Source organism: Aulonocara sp. 'chitande type north' Nkhata Bay, linkage group LG1, assembly GCF_057382095.1.
Source record: "Aulonocara sp. 'chitande type north' Nkhata Bay isolate Kocher_YH1m ecotype deep benthic linkage group LG1, A_spYH_male_GT1.1, whole genome shotgun sequence".
Lineage (NCBI taxonomy): Eukaryota > Metazoa > Chordata > Actinopteri > Cichliformes > Cichlidae > Aulonocara > Aulonocara sp. 'chitande type north' Nkhata Bay.
Window position 1 is genome coordinate 41,110,319 of NC_141344.1, and position 23,137 is coordinate 41,133,455.

General features: G+C 40.9%; 1 protein-coding gene across 5 annotated transcripts in view; it reads right to left on the reverse strand.

Annotated features, from left to right (window-relative positions):
• Window positions 1-5,906: 5,906 nt before the first annotated feature.
• Window positions 5,907-23,137, reverse strand: part of arnt2 (aryl-hydrocarbon receptor nuclear translocator 2) — a 65,256-nt gene continuing 48,025 nt past the window's right edge. For 3 of the 5 annotated variants that reach the window (XM_086296474.1, XM_086296500.1, XM_086296492.1), the window contains 8 exons: window positions 22,639-22,790; window positions 20,091-20,163; window positions 19,582-19,705; window positions 18,845-18,947; window positions 18,517-18,658; window positions 16,361-16,511; window positions 8,013-8,158; window positions 5,907-7,850 (listed from right to left, as the gene is read on the reverse strand). In XM_086296474.1, coding sequence (XP_086152600.1) covers window positions 7,752-7,850; window positions 8,013-8,158; window positions 16,361-16,511; window positions 18,517-18,658; window positions 18,845-18,947; window positions 19,582-19,705; window positions 20,091-20,163; window positions 22,639-22,790 — 990 coding nt within the window. In that variant the 3' untranslated portion in view covers window positions 5,907-7,751. The remainder of the gene's footprint in view (window positions 7,851-8,012; window positions 8,159-16,360; window positions 16,512-18,516; window positions 18,659-18,844; window positions 18,948-19,581; window positions 19,706-20,090; window positions 20,164-22,638; window positions 22,791-23,137) is intronic. The other 2 variants (XM_086296485.1, XM_086296508.1) reach the window with 1 other exon arrangement.

Consider the following 23,137-nt stretch of genomic DNA (forward strand, 5'->3'; position numbering starts at 1 on the left):
CTATCAAACAATTTTATGTTAAATTACTCAACAGATGTTTACTTCATCCCAATTACAAACCATATGAACGGCAAACATGATTATTTTTTTCCCTTTACCTTTGTTAGATCACATTTATGAATTAATGTGCTTCTCGTTTTTCTTTTATGTAAAATGTTATAAAATAAATCAGTTATAATCAAGTGGAGTGAGTGGAAAGACAACACATTTACATGTGAAGCAATATGTTTCACAACTAAAGGGGATCAGCTGCTCATCAATGGTGACATTAGGCCCAGGGTTGTAAAACAGGGGAAGGCGGTGCACACACTTATCCCACACTGTCCTGATGGCAGCTAGCTTGTCTCTCTGCCGTCGAGCTGGTCTGTCGTCTCGGTTATCAAATCGGATAATCCTGGAAATTTTGTGGAAGTTTTCCAGAGACACTGATGCACGGATAGGTTCTTGCCGGTTTCTGCATCCCACAGGGATTCTGTGGATTCCCCTTTGGACCTGAAAACTCCTGCATGGATAAGAACCTGTTACGGATTCAAATATTGGGGATATTCATGAGAACACAGGCATTTTATCTTCTAAACGCTATTCAGTTCATTTCAAACCCCAAAGTAGGCCTTTGGGGTTCTTAGATGAATTTGGTCCATCTCCTTCCACCTCTCTCCAAAAACACACCTTCCTTCTAGATTACTGCAATGCAGAATAATTTTCTGGATGGAATCTGGGATGAAAAGCTCAAATGAAGACTTGATGTCCTGCACATCAGCCGTGTTGGCCCTGGCTTATCACAGTAACAGCTCTGCAGGGTGGCTCATTTCTTGGGCAAGAAGACCATTCAATTTCACCAGTTATTGACATCCATATTTCTTCACTTGCTGTCTGGTGGGCTTGTTCTGGTCCTGGAGCTGGCTGCAGATGGGGTACTCGTCTTTGTTTTGTTACTAAATGGTGCTCAACCTCCTCTTCTTCAAAGTCACTGTCAGACTCTGAATTTTCAGAAATGTGAAATATTCTGAAACCTCTTTGTCAACATCATCATCCGAAGCTCCTCTCTCTTTTCAAAATCAATTGGACGGCCCTCGCAGCAGATAATCTTTTGCCATCTTGATCAGTTGTGATAAAGAACCACACTGGCAAAGTCTTATTTATAGTATTATGCTCCTAATTTGCAGGTGGGACAGGGTATGAGAAAATTTGGATCCCTCAAGAAAGAGGGTAAAATGTGCGGGAATGTCAGAGCAGACGTGTTGATAGTTGAATTTTCAACAATGTTGCAACTTTGTGCGGAGCAGGAGGGGAAGAAAACACTATCAGCAGCACCAGAAAGGAGGAAGACAGAGTGTGGGAACACAGGACCTGCACTTTCAACACTTTTATTAGACCTGGGTCCAGTGGACCCCAACACCTTGTATGTAATGTAAATGCGTGGGGGGAGGTACAGTATGAGGTCATTGAAAATTAGTCCGGATTTATGTTCTTCACAGAAAATAAGCCAAAGCCAATGAATTTCAGGTTGAAAAAATAATTCATTGTTTAATTTTTCTTTTGAAAAAGCTGAAAACGGGTCTCACAGACCCGAACACCATACAAGGGATATATAAGTCACTTTGATAACCTAAAAATGTTCTTGTTTGGCTTTTTCAGTGTTTTATTTGTTCGTGAGTAAATCGGTTTGGCTGAGATTAAAGTTATTAGATTAGATTAAATAAAATTTAACTTTATTAATCCCTCGGGAGGGTTCCTCCGGGGTTTTCACACGGCTGAATAAATGACAAACAGAAAACTGATTAAACAAAGTGTGAGACGGTCGAGAGTTTGTGTTAGTGTCCGGTTATATTTTAGATAGCAAGGAGCAGACGGCAGAGTTTCAGTCCGCCGAGGGAGCTCGTGACGTACTACCCGGCTTTCTTTAGACCACGAAGGCCGGTCCTCAGGTGGAAGCAGCCTCTGAATTTGGACACCCGCGCTGTTTCCGGGCCGACCAATAATAACGGTGATTTAATGTATTTTATCCGATAAATAAACACTGTAAAATATATTTATCCTCCCAAACAGCCCTTTTGAATGTCTCCCTAATTCTGAGGTCTCAAGGTTGGCAAGTATGTTCACAACACCTCACTTTTTTTGCCACATGTATTGCAAACCACGTCTCAGCTGTTTGTGGAGGTAAAACAAGTCCGCACATGACTCCAACTACGCTCAGCCATTGTTGTGAGTGCGCACGCCAAGGGGCTGCGAGACATTTATACAGATGTATTTCGCACAGTTCCTTATGAAAGGCGGAAGAGGAAGTAGTTCCTTTGAATGTAGACAATCCGAATGATATAGTTTCTTTCCACTGTGTTCCTGTTAATGATGAACTACAAATTTACCCTAAATTACTAAAATATCGATATTTTAATGTGAGAATCGATTCTAGAACATAAATGACTGGTATCAGAGGAATCGATATTTCAGGATCGATCCGCACATCACTACCCAACAGCCTAGACCTATTGCAGCTTAACCAAAAGAGGATTCAGGGTCACCAACTTTCAAGCCTAATCTTAAAAGTAAAGAGGCTGTCTGTCTCTCGAATCCAAATTAGAAACTGGTTTCACAGCCAGGGGCCTGTCAGGACTCTTCCTGCAGTATATCCTGCAGATTAACTGAAGGCTTCTCAGGGAGTTTTTAGGACATCTTGATAATAATGAATTACAGTCGTCCAGCCTAGAAGTGATAACTAACTAGGTTTCCAGCTTCACTATGAGACAGAACATTTGTAATTTTAGAGATATTGCACAAATAAAAGTAGTCCCACGTATTTTTTTTACATCTGCACTGAAGGACATATATGCTGGTCAAAAATGACTGGAGGCCAAGGTAATGTCGTAAGCATCTGGTTAGATACCATATTTCTAAGATTTTCAGGGCCAATCCAAATTAAGAAGCAGAAAGTTAGAGGTCATCCAGGTCTTTATGTCTTTAAGAAATAAAGTTTAACTAATTGGTGTGTGTTATCTGGCTTCATGGAAAGATAAGGTGTCAGAAAACCCATTCAAGACCAAGGCATCCAATGTCTGGTAAGAACTGATAGCACCCGAAAGGAAACATGGCACAACTTAAAACAAGGCTCAAGGAAATCAATACCATAACTTGAACCTTCCTGATTGGAAGGTTCAAGTTATGGTGTTTCCAGTATGGTATCATACCCAGAATCCAGTGGTCTTTTCACCAAGGCAAGCTCTGTAAGTATGTTCCAATTGTCTGAGGATGAAAGTCGGAAGGGTCTTGAGTGTAGGTAGTAATTTTGTGTATGTGTGAGGGTGAGCAGAAGGGAGGTGTGAATGGTTGTCTTTCAAATCTGCAATAGAAGGTGTTAAGGTCATCAACTAGTCAGGGATTCTTCTCAGGCTACGTCCACAGTAGCCCGGAGAGGTTTGAAAACGGTGTTTTCAACTGAAAACGCTCCTCGTCCACACTAACGTTTTCAGTCATTTTCACAGAGTTGTGCGTCCACATTGAAACGGCCGAACATGCTTCCGTTCCAGTCCTGCGCATGCGGGAAACGCAAGAAGATTCGGCCTGCCTCATTTTCGTCTGCCGTTTATTTACTTTTCAGACTCTTTGAAACGTCGCGGCAAATGTTGAGGAAAAGCACCGAGTTTTTTTTAAATGGACCAACAATGAGCTGGAGTTGTTGCTGCGAGTAACACAAAAGTACAAAGTTGCAAAAGCCAGTGAGAGTTAAAGAATTTGAAGAAAAGCTCTCTGGAGCACATACAGACTGATGTTAATCTTTAATAGGGCTGTCAAAACTGAGAGCAAACAAAACAACTGCTGTATAATGCCCTCCGCTATCTTAGTTTGATTGGTCACATGACTGCACCATATGACTAACGTGTCATCGTTTTGGAAAGTTTGCATTTTCGCTGTCCACACTGCGACGCGAATGCACCGCTTTCAAATGTATGCGTTTTCACACAGAGGTCCTCACAAAAACCGATGCATAACCTCACGGTCAGTGAGTTAATTTAGGTCAGTGTGTGCAGCTTCAAAAATACTCCAGTCTGTGCAGTTGAAGCAGGCTTGTAATTTCTCCTTTGATTCATCCACTTCATCGTTTTGATGTCAGGCTTAGAACTTTTTCATTTTTTCTGTTGGTAGTTATGTGATCAGCAAGTCCAAGAGCTGCACAGGGAACAGCGTAATAGGCATCCTTCTCAGATTAATTCACTGTGTGTCGTGCCCAGGGCTGGATTGGCACAAAAAATCAGCCCGGGCATTTAGACTAGAGACCGGCCCCCCAGGTATTAAAGCCATAAAGCCTTTGAATGGAAACAGATGCTGCTGTGACAGTGATGTACAGTCTTGTTGGTATATGTGTGATTTCTATACATTTTACATCAGATAAAAACTTTGGTTGTAAGATTCAGATTCAGCGAGACATTTTAAATGAGAATAAGAAAGTATGTCTTTGTGCCCCCCTCTCCCTGTTAATGCCCTACCTGGCCCCCTGGCAAAACTTTGCTAGACCCGCCCCTGCACAGTTACCAGCTGTCAGCTGCTTAGAAAAGGATCCTGGTGTTATTTGTGTCTCAGAAACAGTTCATAACTTCAACTCATTCATGTCACCTAAAAGGTAAACCTGTTTCTCCATCACCTGTTCAGCTCTGATGATTCAGTAAGGACATCTCCTGGTTTCATCTTCATGTTTCCCTCTCACCACATATCCAAACCGACATCATGAGCAGCAGCTTTACAGCTGTGGCTCCAGCAAACATCAGCTGTTACTAGAAAGTAATATTAAATAAATTCTAACAACAGCTGATCAAGCTTAAACGTGCTGCTGTTGTTTAGCGCGACATCCGCTGGTTTCCTCTTTCTGGCGCAAAGTGGGCGATAAATAAACAAGAGAGACGATCAGCTGATCATTGATCAGTTTCATGATTGAAGTAGAAACATGAGAGAGGGAGGGGGAGAGAATGAGAGAAGAAGAGGCAGCTGTGCAGCGTAATGACAGAATAACTCCAGCTTTGTGTCTTTTTCCATTCTAGCTGAAGTTCGGGACAAACTGCGTCTCTTCTCAGCTCAATACGAAACGCGTAATAATTTCTCTGAATACGGGACGGTTGGCAACTCTAATAACTAACCTTATGAATAAAATAAATTTTACTATTAGTAAATTCATAGCAACAGCTGTATAGAAACTCCGTCCTGCTAGCTAGTAGCAGTACGAGTTATTGTAACTGACTGTAAAAAGTCAGCACAATGAAAATAAACTCCACCTAAACTTGGTTTATATCTGACCCAGATGGACTGCAGCTCATAACTTCTTACCTGAAGTTCAGTTCACCTGACACGCTCGGACCAGCGGCCGCCTCGGGTCTCTCCTCCTCCTGCCTCCGATCTCCCTCATCCACCTGCTGGCCTCCACCACTTGTTAATTTTACTGAATCTGAGGAAGCTCCGCGATGCCACCACCAAACATCTAGTTATTTTTACACACCGGCCAGCATCTGGCCAGTCCAATGCCTTTCATTGTTTATACCGTTACAAAAAAACAAATAAAAAAAATCATTGGGCCACCGAGCAAATGCCCGGTATGCCCGATGGCCAGTCCAGCTATGGCCGTGCCATCAGTTAAGCCTTCGCACGCGTGCCCAGGGTTGCCGACCCCTGGTCCAGACTAATCTGTATTTCCGAGGCTAACTGTAAATTGTCCCATTTAGGATGTGGCTAAAAAGCAGAACCCAGCCCTACCTACAAATACAGAGGGAGATCTTCAAAGGGCGATCGACATGTTTATTTTTTGCAGTTCAGTTTTAGAGTATATGAAAATCTGTAAAGAGTTTTTATGATAAAATTATTTAGTTAAGGGTTAGGAGCGAAGTGACTCCTGAGTAATGAAAGACGGAACCTCTAACAAAAGCCACATAACCAATAAGAATTTATTGTCACAAGCACAATTTGTTACACAAAAATTATGGGTCACATTTACACATTTTATACAGATCTAGAACTCAATGTACAATTAACCTACTAACTAAATACCAATAGTTAAATATGCACTCACATTGGACACGATATCATTAAAACCTACACAAAAATGTACTGTGTGAAAGTAACACAAGTCGACATAAAAATCACATTATTTACAACAACATAAAAAAAACAATAAAACCATCAATTTGAGATCTTTAGCAAAAGGATGTTTGAAGGTTCTCCCATCAGTCTGAGACATTATACAATCTAGCATGTAAAAGCTCCCCCACTACAAAGTTTTAGTCTCTTAATCGTTGAAAAGATTATAAAGTAATAAATTCAAGTAGCGAGAGCTGAAGAACACCGAATACACTAGTTTATACTGCGCTTTGCTAGGACGGTATGGCGGTTTTTCCCTTTTTAAAGCAGGCTGGTGTGATTAGCAGTTAGCTTCATGAAGTGCACTTCAAGCCTTAGCAACTTTCTGCAATGAGATTTTTGTAAAAAATTTAGTTTTATGTATACAGAGAATCCTTCTATGGGCGCATCAAGTTTTCTTTCTAGAGATTACGACATCACTACATATAGGGTAATACAAGAAAGTTGATGGAGAGAGCGTTTGCAGCATCAACCGGAGGTGAGCGTCTCATCTCCTGCTGCTGTTTGGCAGAGTTGGTAATGATGTGCAAGAGGCCATTTCAGACAGATGGAGGTGGACATCGTCAACCCTTTATGCAACCGGTGATTCTGCCATTTGTGTGGCACTGAGACATTTTCTCTGTCGTGTTGAGTAGTGATACATGGAAGCTATAACAGAACTGAGACAAACAGACCCAGTTAAGGTTACTGCTACGCTGGTGTAGAAACTCTGTCACCATTACACACCGTATAAAAGAGGACCACAGGCTCCGGATCTTAAACGCAGAGGCAGAGCAAAGATGCCAGACACTTGCATTTTTCCCCTAATAACCAACAGTCGGAGTGTCCACCTGATGACAAACTAAAGTGAGAATGCGTGGACGTCGAGGGGACAACGGCTTTCATTCCCCTTGATCTGTCAATTCAGCATAAACACTTCCCCTGTGAGATTCTGCTCTCAGTTAATAATTTCAAGTTACATCAAGCACAACAAGATGCTGATTTAGTAAATTATGGTCCTCACAAGAGTGAAAAAAGGAAGAAAAACGTGTCCTGGCCGATAACTTGTGGCTGACAAGCCAACAGGTATGCAGTGCACTCAAAATCAGACTGATGCTTTGCTTACTTACGGTTACAAAAAAGGGAAATGAGAAGAGTGCTGGGACTTTGCTAACCGAGTGTTATCGCAGTCCACTTTTTACAGTCTTCCACATGGATGCAGCTAAAGCTTGTGTCAGTAATGACCATTTACACACAAGTCTGTAAGATAGGAAGTATAAAATCTAATATAGTAGCAATCATTTCTGACAGGTGTACCTGTAATCTGCTTCTGCTAACACTAATTGCAGAAAGCAGTTTTAGACACTTTTTGAGAGCGAACCAAAAACAGTAATGTTCTTTACGCCTGACAGAGGCGCCTCTCTGCAGAGATGAGGTATGTGTATGTTCACTGGTACATACTGCAGATCCTGGAGCCTAACCAACAGTGCGCTGTACGTTTGTATGTGTGCAAATGACGATGTCCACCCAGACATTCATCGTGACTAACATGGCTGTGTTGGTGATTTAGCTATACAGAAAAACGAGACAGAACATGAGATAAATGCATACATCAGTCCAGTTCTGAGCAGGAGCAAGATGGAGAAAGGCGGATATTACTCAGAGAAGGGTGGGAACATCCCAAGATCAGCAAAGTCCTCGATGTTATAGTTGGCTGTTCCCTGGGTGGGATCTCCAGCCATGGGTAACATGTCCTGCAGAGACACACAGGGATGGAGAGTCAGAGGTTCGAGGTGTGCAGAGGACACGGCTCTTATCAGACATATTACATATCTGTGTACACTGGTCAGCAGCCAGCAGCTGGAAGGCTGACCAACTACACAGTCCAGCAGCAGGACAGTCTCCCTCAGCATTACCTGGAAGACTTCTGTCTGGCTAGGGTTGGGGTGTGTGTGCTGTTCCCCAGTCTGCTGGGAGTGATGCTGATTCTGCCACTGGGACCAGACCTCACTGGGGCGACCCTGGAACTGGGCTCCACTTTGACTGCTTTCACCGGACACATCTGAAAACACATTTATTTATTCGTGAAAACATTTCTGACAGATCCTTTGATGCACAAAGTATTTAGAATAGAATAGAATAATCCTTTAATTGTCCCACAAGGGGAAATTTGGGTGTAACAGCTGCAAGAAAGACACATGTACAAACAAACAGGACACAGAACAGAAACATACACAATGTTTACATATTTACATCAAGGACAGTGGTTACCACAGACTCCTGTACCGTAATTAAATAAAATTCAATTAAATACAGATAAGAGGCAAACCCTGGTTATAGTGTGAATCGGTTGATAACATGTGCAAGTTACAGCGCAGATGTAAACATCTGTGTTTGTTGGAAGCAGTCTGACAGCTGCAGGGAGGAGGGACCTGCGGAAACGCTCCAGGATTTAATAATGGTAGAGAAGGCACTGACTTATTACAATATTTAATAAATCTTAAATCCAAGAAGAACTTCTTTGACATCATTTGATCGGGATTTGAAAACACCCTACTGTAAACGAACCACGGTTGGCTGTTCGGCTAAAACATCATTGTTTGATCAAATCTCTTGCTCAATATAATATAAATATATTTAAAAAAATCCAAACCCAACAAAGCTAAGCAGGTTAGGTTTGTCTTTTTTGGCCACATGCTAAGAACTCGAAGATGCAATCTTTTCAGATAAAGCTCATCTTAGTTTTAGTTTTCTTTGTTGAAAGATTTTTCATTCTAAAAAAGCCCGACCCAAACCCTGACCTATATGGGTGTTGAGAAATGCTGCCGTTGCCAGGAGTGTTATTGAAACTCGCCAACTATGCTGTTGTGATTTCAACAGAAAAAATAAAATAAATGAAACACAATTCTACAAGAAAGCAAAGAGATTTCCAACATGTAGTTACATTTTGTGTTTTAATCTAAAAACACCACCACACTCCATTTTAAGCCCTTCACCAACCTTATTCCACAGGGAGTCACAGTGCCCCCCCCCCCCAACAGGATGAGCAATGCATTTATTTTTCCTGATGTTTCTCCATAAGACACAGCTAATGTGTTTGGCCAGTTTTTTACTATTGCCCTAGAGCAGCACGTTAACAATGTTATAGAGACCAACGCAACAATTTCAGATAAATCTTTCAATTTTATTTATATAAAGTACTAAATCACAACAACAGCTGCCTCAAGGCGCACAAAGCTCCCATTACACCCTAAACAGATGGACTCGACATTAACACTGCTAACTACTGATGGGTAGTATTAATCAGGGCCGCATGTGGTGCGCTTGCCTCATAGGAAGAAGGTCCTAAGTTCGACTTCGCCACCTGGTGGGGTCTGTCTGTGTGGAGTTAGCATGTTCTCCCTGTGTTAGCGTGGGTTCAGTCCACAGTCCAAAGACATGCAGTTAGTGGGATAGCTTAACTAACCCTGACAAGGATAAATGGAAGAGACTGGATGATTGGATGGACAGGCTTAATCATACTGTGGCATTAACAGCAGTGGAATTAGAAGGAATGATTGTATTAGTGGATTTTAAAGAGACATTTGATGTGCAACTAAAATCAGACATTTTCCAATGAGGCGTGTTGCATCTACCAAAGATGGAAAATCGAGTCAGAGCTATGAAAGACAAACTGATTTATTCAGTATCTGATGTCAACTCTGAGTAACCTGCTGGACCAATAACTCTGGTCGATTTCAAAGTATTACCCAACTGCTATATTTTATGATGTATGCATTTAAAAATGTATTTTATTTAAACTGATATGGGGATGCTACATTCAGGTAGAGTACATTAGTGCAGTCTGTGCCTGCATGTGGTGGGGACATTGCAGGACTTTGCCCCTTTGGGAGTGTTTGGACCCGTTGATAAGGGTCAGACAAAGATGCGTTTAAAACACCAGTTAAACCCATAAACCCATTAACTGGAGCACACACAGCGACAGTTTATCATAAATGTGTAACGTATATACATCTATAACATATGCAACACTGACACCGTCACTGACTTCATGAACAGGTGCATGAGGTTAAGACAGTAAATCTTTTCCACTAGTACCTCCTTGGAAGGACTCGCCACGACTCTACTCTGATTGACTTGTTTTCCGTTACAATCCGGTACAACCTAACTGCGTTGCTGTCGTCATAGCAACGCGTATGAATGTCCCGCGACATGAACCCTACAAAAAAGGTGAACTTTAAGGACTTTGTGGCTTTTCTTCAGACTCGGGGGAACACGGCGTTTTTTTTGGAGCCATTTTCCTCGTGTCCAGGTTTCAAAGACGGTAGTTTAAATTTTAGTGAACAAGACGCTCTCAAGACTCATCGAGTGACGCTACCGACCGGCATGCAGTCTGATGACGTCACAGTTAGTAGCAGCTTGGATCGCTTGGAGCCCCGAGCGAGGTAGCAGATACTATGACCCTGGACAGATGGAAAACCCTGAAGACCGTGGCGCACCATGCTGAATCGATCTGAGTGGGTACTAATGGAAAAGGGGCTTAAACATGGAAGGTGCATGGAGTTAATTTGGCAATAGAGAGCACAAAAGATAATCTAATGTGCGTCTATTAAAAGACCATCAAGTGGGAGTTTTGAGCTTACTTGAGTCCGATAACTTTTACAATATACATAATGAGTCGGAGCAGCTGGATGTCTGTAACTGCACTGTAACTCTTGTGTTTTCCATGACCCTGTTAGCCAGCCATTAATGCTGTGTGAGGTGACCAATAAAATGAAATGACTGATGTTACAGTAGGTCCATTAAGTAAGAGTCGACCTCTGAGGACTTTCGGTCCTTGATGTCTAATCTACAACCTGTCACTTGATGCCATGTTGTAGCTCACAGTTTGGGAAAGTTCCTTTCACTGTCCAAACTCTGCGTACACAATTTAAATTGAGCAGTCGTGTTCGGCAGTGGATAAGAAGGTAACGTAAGTATAACATTCAGTAACTTTACAGGAGTTCTGGTCAAACAGTTGCCTACTTATTGTATTCCAGCTGAATAGCTTTTTACATTTTTTTAAGAAACTTTAATTCAGAATAAAACCACTGGGCTCTACTTATGAACACTGTGAACATGATGAATGTCAAATATGCCCAAGAGCGTCTTTGTCATTGGAGACTTGAAGCCGAACAGTCGTGTTGTAACCCTGACAGGCTAACCCATTAGTCAAACTGCCTACCTCGTGATTTAGACTAGTGTCACTAAGTCAGTCAGCAACTGATAAGAGTCACTGAGTAAAAACGGTGAAAACGTGCCAACATGACAAAGAAAGAGCTGCAGGGCTGCACCGAGGCCTAGTAGGAGATTAAAAAGGCTTTATTTACATTTTAGTATAGTTAAAGAACATGGAGTTGGAACTGGATAAACAATTACAACAGATCCTGTTTACAATTCTAGAGAAAAGATACAGAAACATGATCCCCGAAATGTTTCTAATTGAATGTATAATGCCAAAGATTACACATCCCATCAGCAGTCATCTCGCAACATGAAAAAAAAAGAAAATATAACAAAAAAACCTGTACTTCACCTAATCTTCCAAAGAGAAACATGTCAAAATAATGTTTGTTTGTTCAGGACATTTCTATGAAGTATTACTAGTATTGCTTGTAAAGCAAACTATGTGATTCTGTGAAAATAATGCGATACAATGGGTTTTTTCATATCTTGTCACTTTAAATAATACAATCTATTATCAGCCCAGGTGAGCCAACATTTTTCTTTTTTTTGTGCTAATATGAAACCTTCATTTCTTGTACCCCACTTAGCCTGTTATTAGACTCTGGCTGCTCTATCACGGCAAAAACCTAATTCATAATTATTCCAGGAGGAAACAAGTGCTGCTAATGATTCTTTCACAGCTTTACTTATTGAAACCTTTTATGACTGGTTTCACTGGTGCCCGGCAGCCTCGCCTCTGTCAGTGCGCCCCAGGGTGGCTGTGGCTACAATGTAGCTGCCATCACCAGTGTGTGAATGGGTGGATGACTGGTTGTGTAAAGCGCTTTGGGGTCCACAGGGACTGAGTAAAGCGCTATACAAATACAGACCATTTACCATTTTTGGTTTCATCTCAAAAGGATCAGTTCTGGTTATCTAAGCTCCAATAAACAGTGTAAATTTGGGCTTATACAGAAAGGTGAATTAAAGAAAGGCGGTGTGCTTAAACAACTAGAATAAAAGGGAAGATCTTACCCGTTTAAAAAAAATACAAGATAGTAATTTACTGAAAAACTGGTCGATGCATTGGCATATCAAATGTTGTATACTTTAACCTTCTGGAGTCCAGGGTATAATTGGCCGTTTTTGACTACTTTTGATTTTACCTCTATATTTCACCTTTAAAATATGTTTTTTTTTTGCCTTGTTTGGTATCATTATTTTCACCACAACCTCAAATATCTGAAATTTGAGTTATTTTTTCATTTTGGTATACTATATTAGCACAGTTGATCTAAATTCAGACAAAAAATTCAAAATCTGAGTAGAAAAAGTTCTATTTTTTACTGTAAAACCCACAAACATGTTTAACGAATGATTTTCATAACTTGAAATGCAAATAGAAATTGTACATTTCTAAAAATTATGCACAAGTTTTGCAAACAACAAAGTTATTTGGTACTATTTACCTAAAAATGCAGCCAAGGCCTCGGGCGTTTTTTACATAACCATTTAAATCTATTTACAGAACAATCAGCTGTGCTGCATCAAAGAAGAAGGCACACAAATTATTTGTGCCAGTCCAAAAATGTAGTTTGTGTTCAGTATAAGACAGGAGAACAGCACAGGCCTGAACCTGCAGGTCTGACAGCAGGAGGTGCATCCGTCCAGTTTTCCATGTGGGAACAGCGTTTACACTGGAATCTGCCTTTGACGGCTTTTTTAGAGCAAATGAGAAACTCAGCAGTATAACTGACACACAATACAAGACAATAACTACACAACACACGAACTACAGCCTCCAAACACGCTGAACGTCACTAATGTCTCACATATGGAAACTCGCTCTCTCTCTCTTTCGCTCGCCCGCTTTCCGTCGCGGGTGTCACTCCTAAAATCTTCCCCTTCTCCCTAAACAACCAAATGTCACATGTTGCCTTATCATTTTTTTGATTGGCTGACATGTAAACTCTAACACCAATAGGGAAGGGGTATTTTTTCTTTTTTCACTGGCAAGCGGAGAGTGTTTGCTAGCGATGTCTGTAGAAAACGCCGTTTTTACCGTCCTTCCCGCTGTAAACGCCGCTGGTTTGTTCAGAAAAAACGTCGCGTGTATTTTTTTAATCATAACTCTGGTTTTACGTGGCCCATCGACACAATTCAAAAACTGGTATGTAGACTCTGACGTGCTGCATCTTGTAGCTGTGTCCTCTTAAATTGGTCATGTGATTTTGATGCGCCGGCGCGTCCGGCGACCCCAGAGGGTTAAAGATGCCAGTGTATTGCAGACTGCTGTCAACTGAGTTCTGTCTTCTTAGTCCTCCCAGTTTAAAATAATAATAATTAATAATCCTAGCTCTGCCTGCACCTGCTCAATTATAAGTTTAGGAAAATGCATCAATTTGTTGGAAAACATAATTACACATTAATGTGTTTTCAAAGAACGTCCACACGTTTCAGGCTTTGATGCAGCTACAATAATAATAATACAATATTAATAGACCTACAGATTCTTATTAAACACTGCAAACACCACAAAACATCTCAGCATGGAAAAAGCTCAGGAAACCAGAACTTCATTGAAACCAAAAAATGATTTCATAGCTCCCACACACAGATGCAGCTCTGCTTGTAAAAATACTGATGTCTATGAATGGTGGCTGTCAGACAGTCAGACATCAGTCTCCTCCTGTTCTGTCTGCTCTGCTTTCCCATCCATGTATTTACTTCAAAACCAGGAAACTGAATCTTAATTGAACTGAATATGGAAAATATAAGCCATGACAACCAATCATTGTTTTTTCTTGAAGTTGGTAATGCTTATCCATTATCTGTAATATACAGACCTTTTGTAGAATACATACAACATGATAAGCATTACTTGTAATTAACATGATAAATGGTAAACAGACTGTTTCCTATATTGTGCTTTTCTACTCTCCGGAGCACTCAAAGCGCTCTACACCTGTTCACACAAACGTTCTTCTTTTAGTGCTTTCTAGCTAACATTCATGCATGTTCATGCTCCCATGGATGCAGAAGATGCAACTTATCGTTAGTATCTTGCCCAAGGATACTTTGCATGCAGACTGGGGGAGCCGGGGATCGAACAGTAGATGATCTGCTCTACCTCCAGAGCTACAGCTCGCCCACGTTAAAAGATCATGCTAAGCTGAAGCTAAAACTACTTGTGGTGTAACTGCATGTAGCCTGTAGTGTTTTACACACATACAGTGGTGTGAAAAGGTCTTTGCCTCCTTCCTGACTGAAAATGGCACCAAGATCTGGATTATTATGTTTGGTTCATGGTTGTAAAGATTTATGCTTTCTTTTGAAATCTTGAAAGCAACTTTAATGATCGTACTTTCATCTCTATGTGCAAATGTTCCACAAAAAAGTTCCCCTCCGTCAGTAAAGACACTTTCAGACTGTCGGAGGCAGAATGACCTTTTTCTATATGTGTGTCAAAGAACCACGAGAGTTTGTGAAGCTTTTTAGGATGTTTTTTTATTTAGCTCCTGTTACACTGATAGTAAATACTTTTTCAACATAAGCATATGCTGGTTGTCTAGATACATGCTATAAAAAGTAGAAATACTGGTAAAACATTAGTGGCTTAATGTTTGAGCCTATTTGCTCATCAGGGTTAGAAACCTGAAAACATCCTTCAAACTAGGCCTCCAAAATACAGTAGAGGCTCAAACAGGATTATGACAGTATGAAAGGTTAAAATACAAAGTATTAGTTCACAGTAAGCCAGCTATTTCACTGAATGGAAAAAGCTGCTCCGATTTATTGAGAGCTCAAAGCTCTTCCTGCTACGAGCCACATTTTCCCTTTTCTCCATCCACACAGCTTTTTATTCCTCCAGCTGCTTCATCTACATTTACACATCTGGTTGAAGAAACACGTATGCTGACATGGAGAGGACAACTCCACAAACACACTAACGGTCCAGGACGTTGGAGCCAACATCACTTCACACGTCCTATTGGGAGAGGCGAACTATTGGAAACTACATGTGGGATATCTTTAGCACTGAATAATGGAATATAAGTCTTTCCTGTGATTACCTCAAACCCTCCACTATTAGTGTAAATACAGTAATGACACACCTCCCAGACTCTGCTGCCATGTTAGTCTGTGAACACACTTTAACAAGGTTCAGTCACAACAAGCACAAACAGGACTCCTGAGTTTATAACGTAAGGTCCTGTATGGGAGAAGCTGTCTGACTTTATCATTTGTAAGGATATTAGCTGTCACAAAGAAGCATTGCAGCCTCTCTAACACACTTTCTTTCTTTAGCAGCTCCACTGTGCAGACAAGTCTTTTTTCTTGAAGATGCAAATTATTTTCTTTGCTACATGAATCATTATAACTGTTACCTTCAAGCATTTCCACTCCACAGAAATTACACAACTGAACTCCTTCTCTCACCCCAACCAATCACAGCAGATGGCCCCGCCCCTCCCTGAGCCTGGTTCTGCCGCAGGTTTCTTCCTTTTAAAAGGGAGTTTTTCCTTCCCACTGTCGCCAAAGTGCTGCTCATAGGGGGTCATATGATTGTTGGGTTTTCTCTGTATCTATGAAGCGCCTTGAGGCGACTTGTTGTGATTTGGCGCTATATGAATAGAATTGAATTGAACTGTACAGTCGATTCACTTCTGCATTCTATTTTTCGAATGCTTTCAATGCTGAAATGAATTTTCAGACAACATCATTTTAATAGGAAGAAAAACCTTTTGACTCAGTCTGGGATTAAGTGAAGATTCATACTGTTATTTAAATACTCTGTGAAATAGTCACTAATCATCACTTAATAACAAGTCAATCATTTGAAGAAAGTAACAACGAACTTTTATGTTGTCCTTTGACAGATGGTGGACTGTGGAAACTCGCTTGTTATGCAGCTCGTGTGTAGGGAGGATGGAAATCATGTAACAGTGGGCTGTACCTTTATTTGTACCACATGACAGGATGTGAACATGCCAGTAAAGACCAAGTTATACATGTAAACAGAACACAATGAGAATAAGAGGCAAACAGACGTGCTTACCAAAAGCTGTGCTGCGGTTTGTCAGTCCTGAGTAGGCATTGCCGCTGGGGGAGGAAGTGGCCGGGGAGGACAGCGGACTGTAGGAGGCTGGATCAGTCTGGTAGCTGTGGCCAGAACCAATACCAAAAGGACTGGACTGGGCTTTACTGGACTTTAGAACAAAGACAGTGGTTAAAATCCACCTAAACGTAATAATAATTTTCTCACATATCAAACCAGCATATTAAGCTCATAGCTCTTTGCACATAAATCTATTTAACGCTTCATTTTTTTGTCTCCACTTGTTTATTAATGCTATTTGTATTTGATCTGTTTGCACATATTAACCTGCATCTGTGTGGACAGCAGAGAAACAATTTCATTGTACAGAGAAATGCTTTTACTTTGCAAACACGACAATAAACGCGTTGAATCTTGAAACAAAGCAAACCAGGGTTGTAGTCTACATCTATCACACATACTGAATACCGACCCTTTAGAAAGAAAATACATTTACTTATTTATCCGCCTTTGAATCCAAACTTAGCTAAATGACTTTGTACAAATTATTTTCTATGACAGTTATACATGCGCTACACCAATTTAACTTCACCAAAGTACTGCATATTCTGTTATTTGGGCACTAATTTCCAGACTGTGGCATACAGCATGTTAGCGTGAGGGAGAGTGTGTTTGTCCTATACGACTTTATCAGTCGTTCTGTTGTTGTGGGGGAAGTTTTGCCCACTTTACAATCTGGCTTCAATTATTTGAAGTTTGGTCCAAACACAGCATTTTAATTGGGTTGAGGTCTGAAATTTGACTTTGCCATTGCACCTCAAGTTTGTCTTTGGTCCAGCCGCTCTGTTATAAATTGTCTGCAGATGTCATTTTCATGTTGCACGACCCAAGCTTTAGGCCTCAGACAGACGGCCTCGCATTTGACTCTGGAAACGTGCTCGACTCAATGTCTGCAAGGTGCTACTGTGCTTGACCTGCACCTGCCATGACGTCCAGTTATGTTGAGGTCGTTAGTGTACAGGAACCGATTGTTACACTTGCTGCTGATCAGTTAACAATCTGCCTTTGATTAGCAGCACCTGACAACTACTCATCCTCTTAATTCTGATGGAAGTAGTGAGACGTGTTTTGGTTTTTTCTTTTACACACTGCTTCTCCGTTTCGCCAGTTTTCCTGAAATACATAGTGACCTCATGGGATGATATGCAAGTAGCTTATTGTAAGAGCTTCTGTCCGTCTGTTAGCAGTCCCACAGTGTTCAAGGTATCCTGATCAAATTTTATACGATCAGCTCGAGTTGATTTTCTTTTTGGTGAAAATTGGGTCAAAGTCAAGACTAGTAAAAACTTACTTGGTTTGCATAATTGATTACATGATTGTACTTATATATACTGCATCTTTGATAGGTATTTGTATTTTAAGGTATTTGTTCTTATTTAATGTTGTAACTGCCCGGCGACAGGAGATGGCAAAGAGCTGGTTGTTAAATTTAGAACACGAGGTCTTTTCTCTTATTAGGTAATAATTTTGATTGTTTCATCCAACAGTGTTTATCTCTTGTATCATCTGGCTGTTTTCTGACTGAACAAAGAATTCAGTCCAGTGGAATGACCTGACAAGTGTGGCCGTGCATGTGGAAGACGGATGAGCCTATTAAGAAACATATGCTGCGTGCAAGTCACTTTGCAAGAATGTGAAACAGAGACACAGAATATGGCAACAAGTCCATCTGCTAACAAGCACCAGAGACTGGAGTCTGGGGTACAGGAGCAGCTGACTCTAGGTATTTATTTAACTTTAGAAATAAACACTGTGTGTGTGTGTGTGTGTGTGTGTGTGTGTGTGTGTGTGTGTGTGTGTGTGTGTGTGTGTGTGTGTGTGTGTGTGTTTGTCTTCCATTCTACTGTTAGAAATTCCAGGAACCACAACTATCCATCAGTATAAGAGCAGCGTGCTCTGTTAGGACAATACGGTACTATGAGGTCTTTAAAGTGAGGACATTCTGCCTGGTTTCTTAGAGCGAGTTCTTAAACTGAGAACTTTGTCTAGTTTAAGGGTTAGTATTTAATTGTGAGGGTCAATTTTAGCGCACATAGTCACATAATAATAGTGTGTGTGTGTGTGTGTGTGTGTGTGTGCATGTCAGTGTGTGTTACCTGTCCAGAGAAGGGGGGTCGGTTCCCTGACCACGCTACCTGGCCTGGATTAAGCTGTCTGGAGATCTGAGCTAGATTTTGATTGGCTGAACCTGATGGCTGGATGTCGTTCACACCAGGGACATGGATCACAGAAGAACTGCTTACATGAAAACATGCGCGCGCACGCACACACACACACACACACACACACACACACACACACACACGAGACAAAAAACAGGTAAGTTATACTCCACCTTTCTATGGAGGAATACAGTGCAATTAGAACCAGACGATGTTCCCAGTGTTCCCAGTCCAAGGAACATCATGTACCATGAACATGTACCTGAAAGTTTTGCCCGAATGTCCCTGCTGAAAGGGAGAACTCTGGGAATAGAGCTGCTGTCCTCCAGCTGTAGAGGAGGGAACCATCATCTTCTTATCTCCCGCTTCACACATGGACAGGGAACCAAAACAACAGATGATTACACTCTGAAGTTAATAATGGGTTTGCTAAGTATGCTGGACCCTCTGCTAACACCTAACTGTGCACTTGCAAACTGTCTGCATGTCATTGCCATGGTTCCTGCATGTATTCAGTTAGTGATGCAGGGAAAAACAAACAAACAAACGGTGTGTCCGTCTCCCGTTAACAACAGCTTGAGTTTGTCAAGCTGAGAGGCCAGTAGCTTTTTCTAGTTGTCTGCGCAGGTGATTTATCACTGCAACAAATAAGCCGCGTCTCACTGACCAGCAACAGAAATGTGGTCCAGTTTGTGTTGTTGAACAGCAGATGTGTGTGTGCGTGTGTGGACGGATATTAACATCTTTGTGGGGACCTAAAATTGGAAGTTTACTATAATTGTGGGGACCAACATGCCGGTCCCCGTGAGTTTGAAAGCATTGTCGAGCCTCAAAATGTTACAATTAGGTTGTGGTTAGGGTCAGGGTCAGGCATTCATTTTTGATGGTAGAAAAGCAGCTAGGGAAAGCGTGTCCCCACAAGGATATAAAGACACGTGTGTGTGTGTGTGTGTGTGTGTGTGTGTGTGTGTGTGTGTGTGTGTGTGTGTGCGCGCCTACAGCCGGAGATGCTGGTGTACATGTCAGCAAAACGTGGATCTCTTTCCTGGGAGAACAGGGCTTCTGTCTTGTCGATGTTTTTTCCAGCCTCATGAACTCCACTGCCAACGCTGGCCACAGGTACCTGAGGGTACAGGTTTGCGTTTCAGGCATGATTTAACCCAAAAAAAAAAAAAAAATGCAGTAAACACATCTCAGGCTGGATGCTGATTGGTTTAAAAGTATATTTTAAAAAAACAACTGCAACCCAGACAAAATGAAGACAAGCTGCTGAGGTTTCTCTTATCAAACACTGCAAACATTTTAAGAAAAAGGAACAACGTCAGCAACCATCTCAGTTGACCTCACTGCTGTCAATGCTTTCAGTCATGTTTGTCAAGCAATGGAAACAGGAAGCCACAAATGTCTGGTTTTTATGTAAATCCTTTCACATAAAAACCCTCAAAACAGGCAAAAACATCCAAATGTTTCAATTACATCGAATCCCAAACTCCAAAGAAGAGGGTTACCTGGGAAAGGTCGTAGGCAGTCAGCCCATCTCTCTGTTGAACCTCGAGCTCTGCCTGCTGCTGTTGTAGCTGCCTGCAAAGCACCACACAAACACTTCAGACATGTTGTACTTACCACATGATGTAATGATCAATTACATCAATTCTAAGTTTAATACAATAAGTATTGAAAGAAAAATAGAAATATTCATATAGAGTATAAAGTACAGGCACAGCCAAAGACTTCATATCAGTATTTTTCAGTTCTTCTGATTCCAGGTTGTTGACAAACATGCAAACATATTTCTCCTGAACACTCGAGAACCCTCAACTCAGCATCTTGCTCTGTTGAAGAAGACCTACAACGTACAGCGAGTCCAAAGGCTGCCAGCAAAATGTCCAGTCAAGCAATGAGTGCGTCAACACACAGCAGGGCGATTTACTCATGAGTACATTTTGCTAAAGAACATTGTGACTGAGCGACACATGGCAATTTCTTCATGAGAGAATTTGTTAAATAATAATAGATCGATGCATCCATTATTCTCTGCTTTATGAAAGGAAAACAGAGAATAATCCATCCCAAAAATCAGACTTTGATTGGCGTGTGTAAAGAAATAGGATTATACAAAGTGCTCTGTAGAGATTTTATCATTATTCAGTTTGCATTAGTTCCATCCTCAGCTCGATGCACTGCAGCATTATTTGATCTCACTTCAGTTGTAGAAAGCCTTAATAAATGCAGGAGGTACACTGGAGCATCTCCACAGCAGGAAGAGGAAATACGAGCTGACAAGATGAGTAATAATCATTTCTTTTCACTCGATTTGTCAAAAACTGTTTTTGTAATGAAATAATTGTTAATATGTGCAAATAGAAATTATTTGTTTTCAAAAGAAAATTAGCATGTTTAGAAACACAACGTTAAAAATCCCTCGTTCTGTCACTCTGTAACTAACACCAGTCTCGTCAGCTGAAGGACGTTGGTTTGGTGCAACATTGGCTGGTTGAGCATTTATTACATATATGATAAGACAACATGTCATGACCTTGATTGATCTGATTAAGCTAGTCTGAATATAACTGGCAGCACCCTGCACTCACTGACCCAGCCTGAGCTGAAATCAGACCAGTGCAAATAAATTAGATGAACAACACCGACCCATTGGTGCCGCTTTTATCTTTAAAAAGAGAAGTGAGGGGAGTGTCTGACGACACTGTTAACTCCATTCCTCCACATTCCTGCGCTGATGCAGAGTCAGCAGTGAAGAAACTAGCTAATATTAACCTAACGAGTCCACTATTTACTAATCTTAACAAAGGACCAGTACAGCAGATATTCTGTACAACCACACATAGCAGGGCAAAAAACAGACTCTGCTTGTTACAGTGAAGTGACCCTTAATGTTTTGAAGGAGCCGGACTTTCTTGTAATGTTTATAGTGATGTTCTCCAGGCTGTCTGAATTTCTTTCTGTATTTTTCTTCGGGCAATGGCAGCTTTTTTCACTCATGTTCACATTTATTTCCCCTTTTGTTAATTCAATTTAAGGAATGAATGACAACTTATCAAAGAACCACTTTTAAATTCGAACTTTAGGCTTTGTAACATTTAGCCTGTTCCAAAAACACATCATTTCTTCCCATTTCCTTAGTTGAACATCAAGAAGGTGATTCCCAAAGAGCTATTAGTCAAAACGTGTCACGTGTCAGCTCGCTATGCAGTAAAATCTGAGTAACCTGTGCCTATGGAGGACAACAGAAAAAGTGGCAGGTATGTGAATTTCAGGTCCTTAAGGAACAGGAAAATGAAATTCAGCAACAGGACCTTAGAGACACATCTGGCCTTTCAGCTGATCCATCTACTGTTCACTGAATCATAAATTGTGTCAATGAAAAGGTGACTGTCAAGAAGCCATTCTTGACACTAGAGCCATCAGGAGGGGTCATTTTGATCCCATCTTGCAACAAGATGAGATCAAATTTTATTAGCAACTTTAAAAACCCTCAAGGTTACATTAGTCATTGTCATTCCTTGAAAAAGTTCATTTGTTTAATCTAGTTTGACATTGCTATTATACAGCCAGCAACCTGCCCAGTTCTCCACACGTTCCTCACACACTCCCCCGTTCTGACTCACCGCTCAACCCGTGACCTATTAGGCCCTGCAGTAATTATTCATGTTTTATCTAACTACATATATTTATTCAGCAATCACATCCAGCTACTTTTGGCTCCTTTTACACATATTTTGACACAAAATATGTGTAAACAATAATTTTTTTCCATCCACTCCAGAATTCACTAATTCATGAGTGAGTCATTAAATATGAGAGGATGGGGTTTTAATTTAACAGAGTTAAATACATTTTTAAAATATCAGGGAGTTAAAATGACCCCTGCAGTGGGTCATAAACATGGGGGGCTCCACAATGGTGCTAGGCATCTTGTCACAATTGATGAATGAAGGCCACAGGCCGAAACACACGGGTCAAGTAATAAAGCTCTTCTTTCACTACCAGTGTTGCTGGAACTTATTAGATAAATAGTGGAACACAGAAAGAACATACTTCACATTAGTGTTGGTGCAGATGATGTACTCGATCTCGTCAGAGTATGGGTTCTGAAAGGTGAAACTGCTGGTTCGGATCAGCATCCACTCTCTGTTTTTCATCCGGAAACGATACATCACTGACAGGACCTGACCCTTCAATTTCACCACCTACAGAAGCAAGACAATCACAGTTTAATACAGCACTGACCGTGTTTTATCAGGCAAGTTGGTGACAAGTGTGTCAGAAAATCAAAATAATATGACAACAGCTTTTTTTGTGTTTCATCTTAGAACAATTCACTTTAAGTTTGCAGTTGAGGGAGTGTGAAACATTCATTTATCAAGCATGTAATTATACCATTTTAGCATGCCAGTATTCACCAGGCCAAGAACAAAAGGGGGAACCTATTTATTCCATTTAAGTGCTTCAAGTTGTCAAGGAAATCAGTTTGATCTGGCAGGAGAATGTTAAAATATATCATTTGCAGCCGTTTTAAAATGTCATTTAATAATAA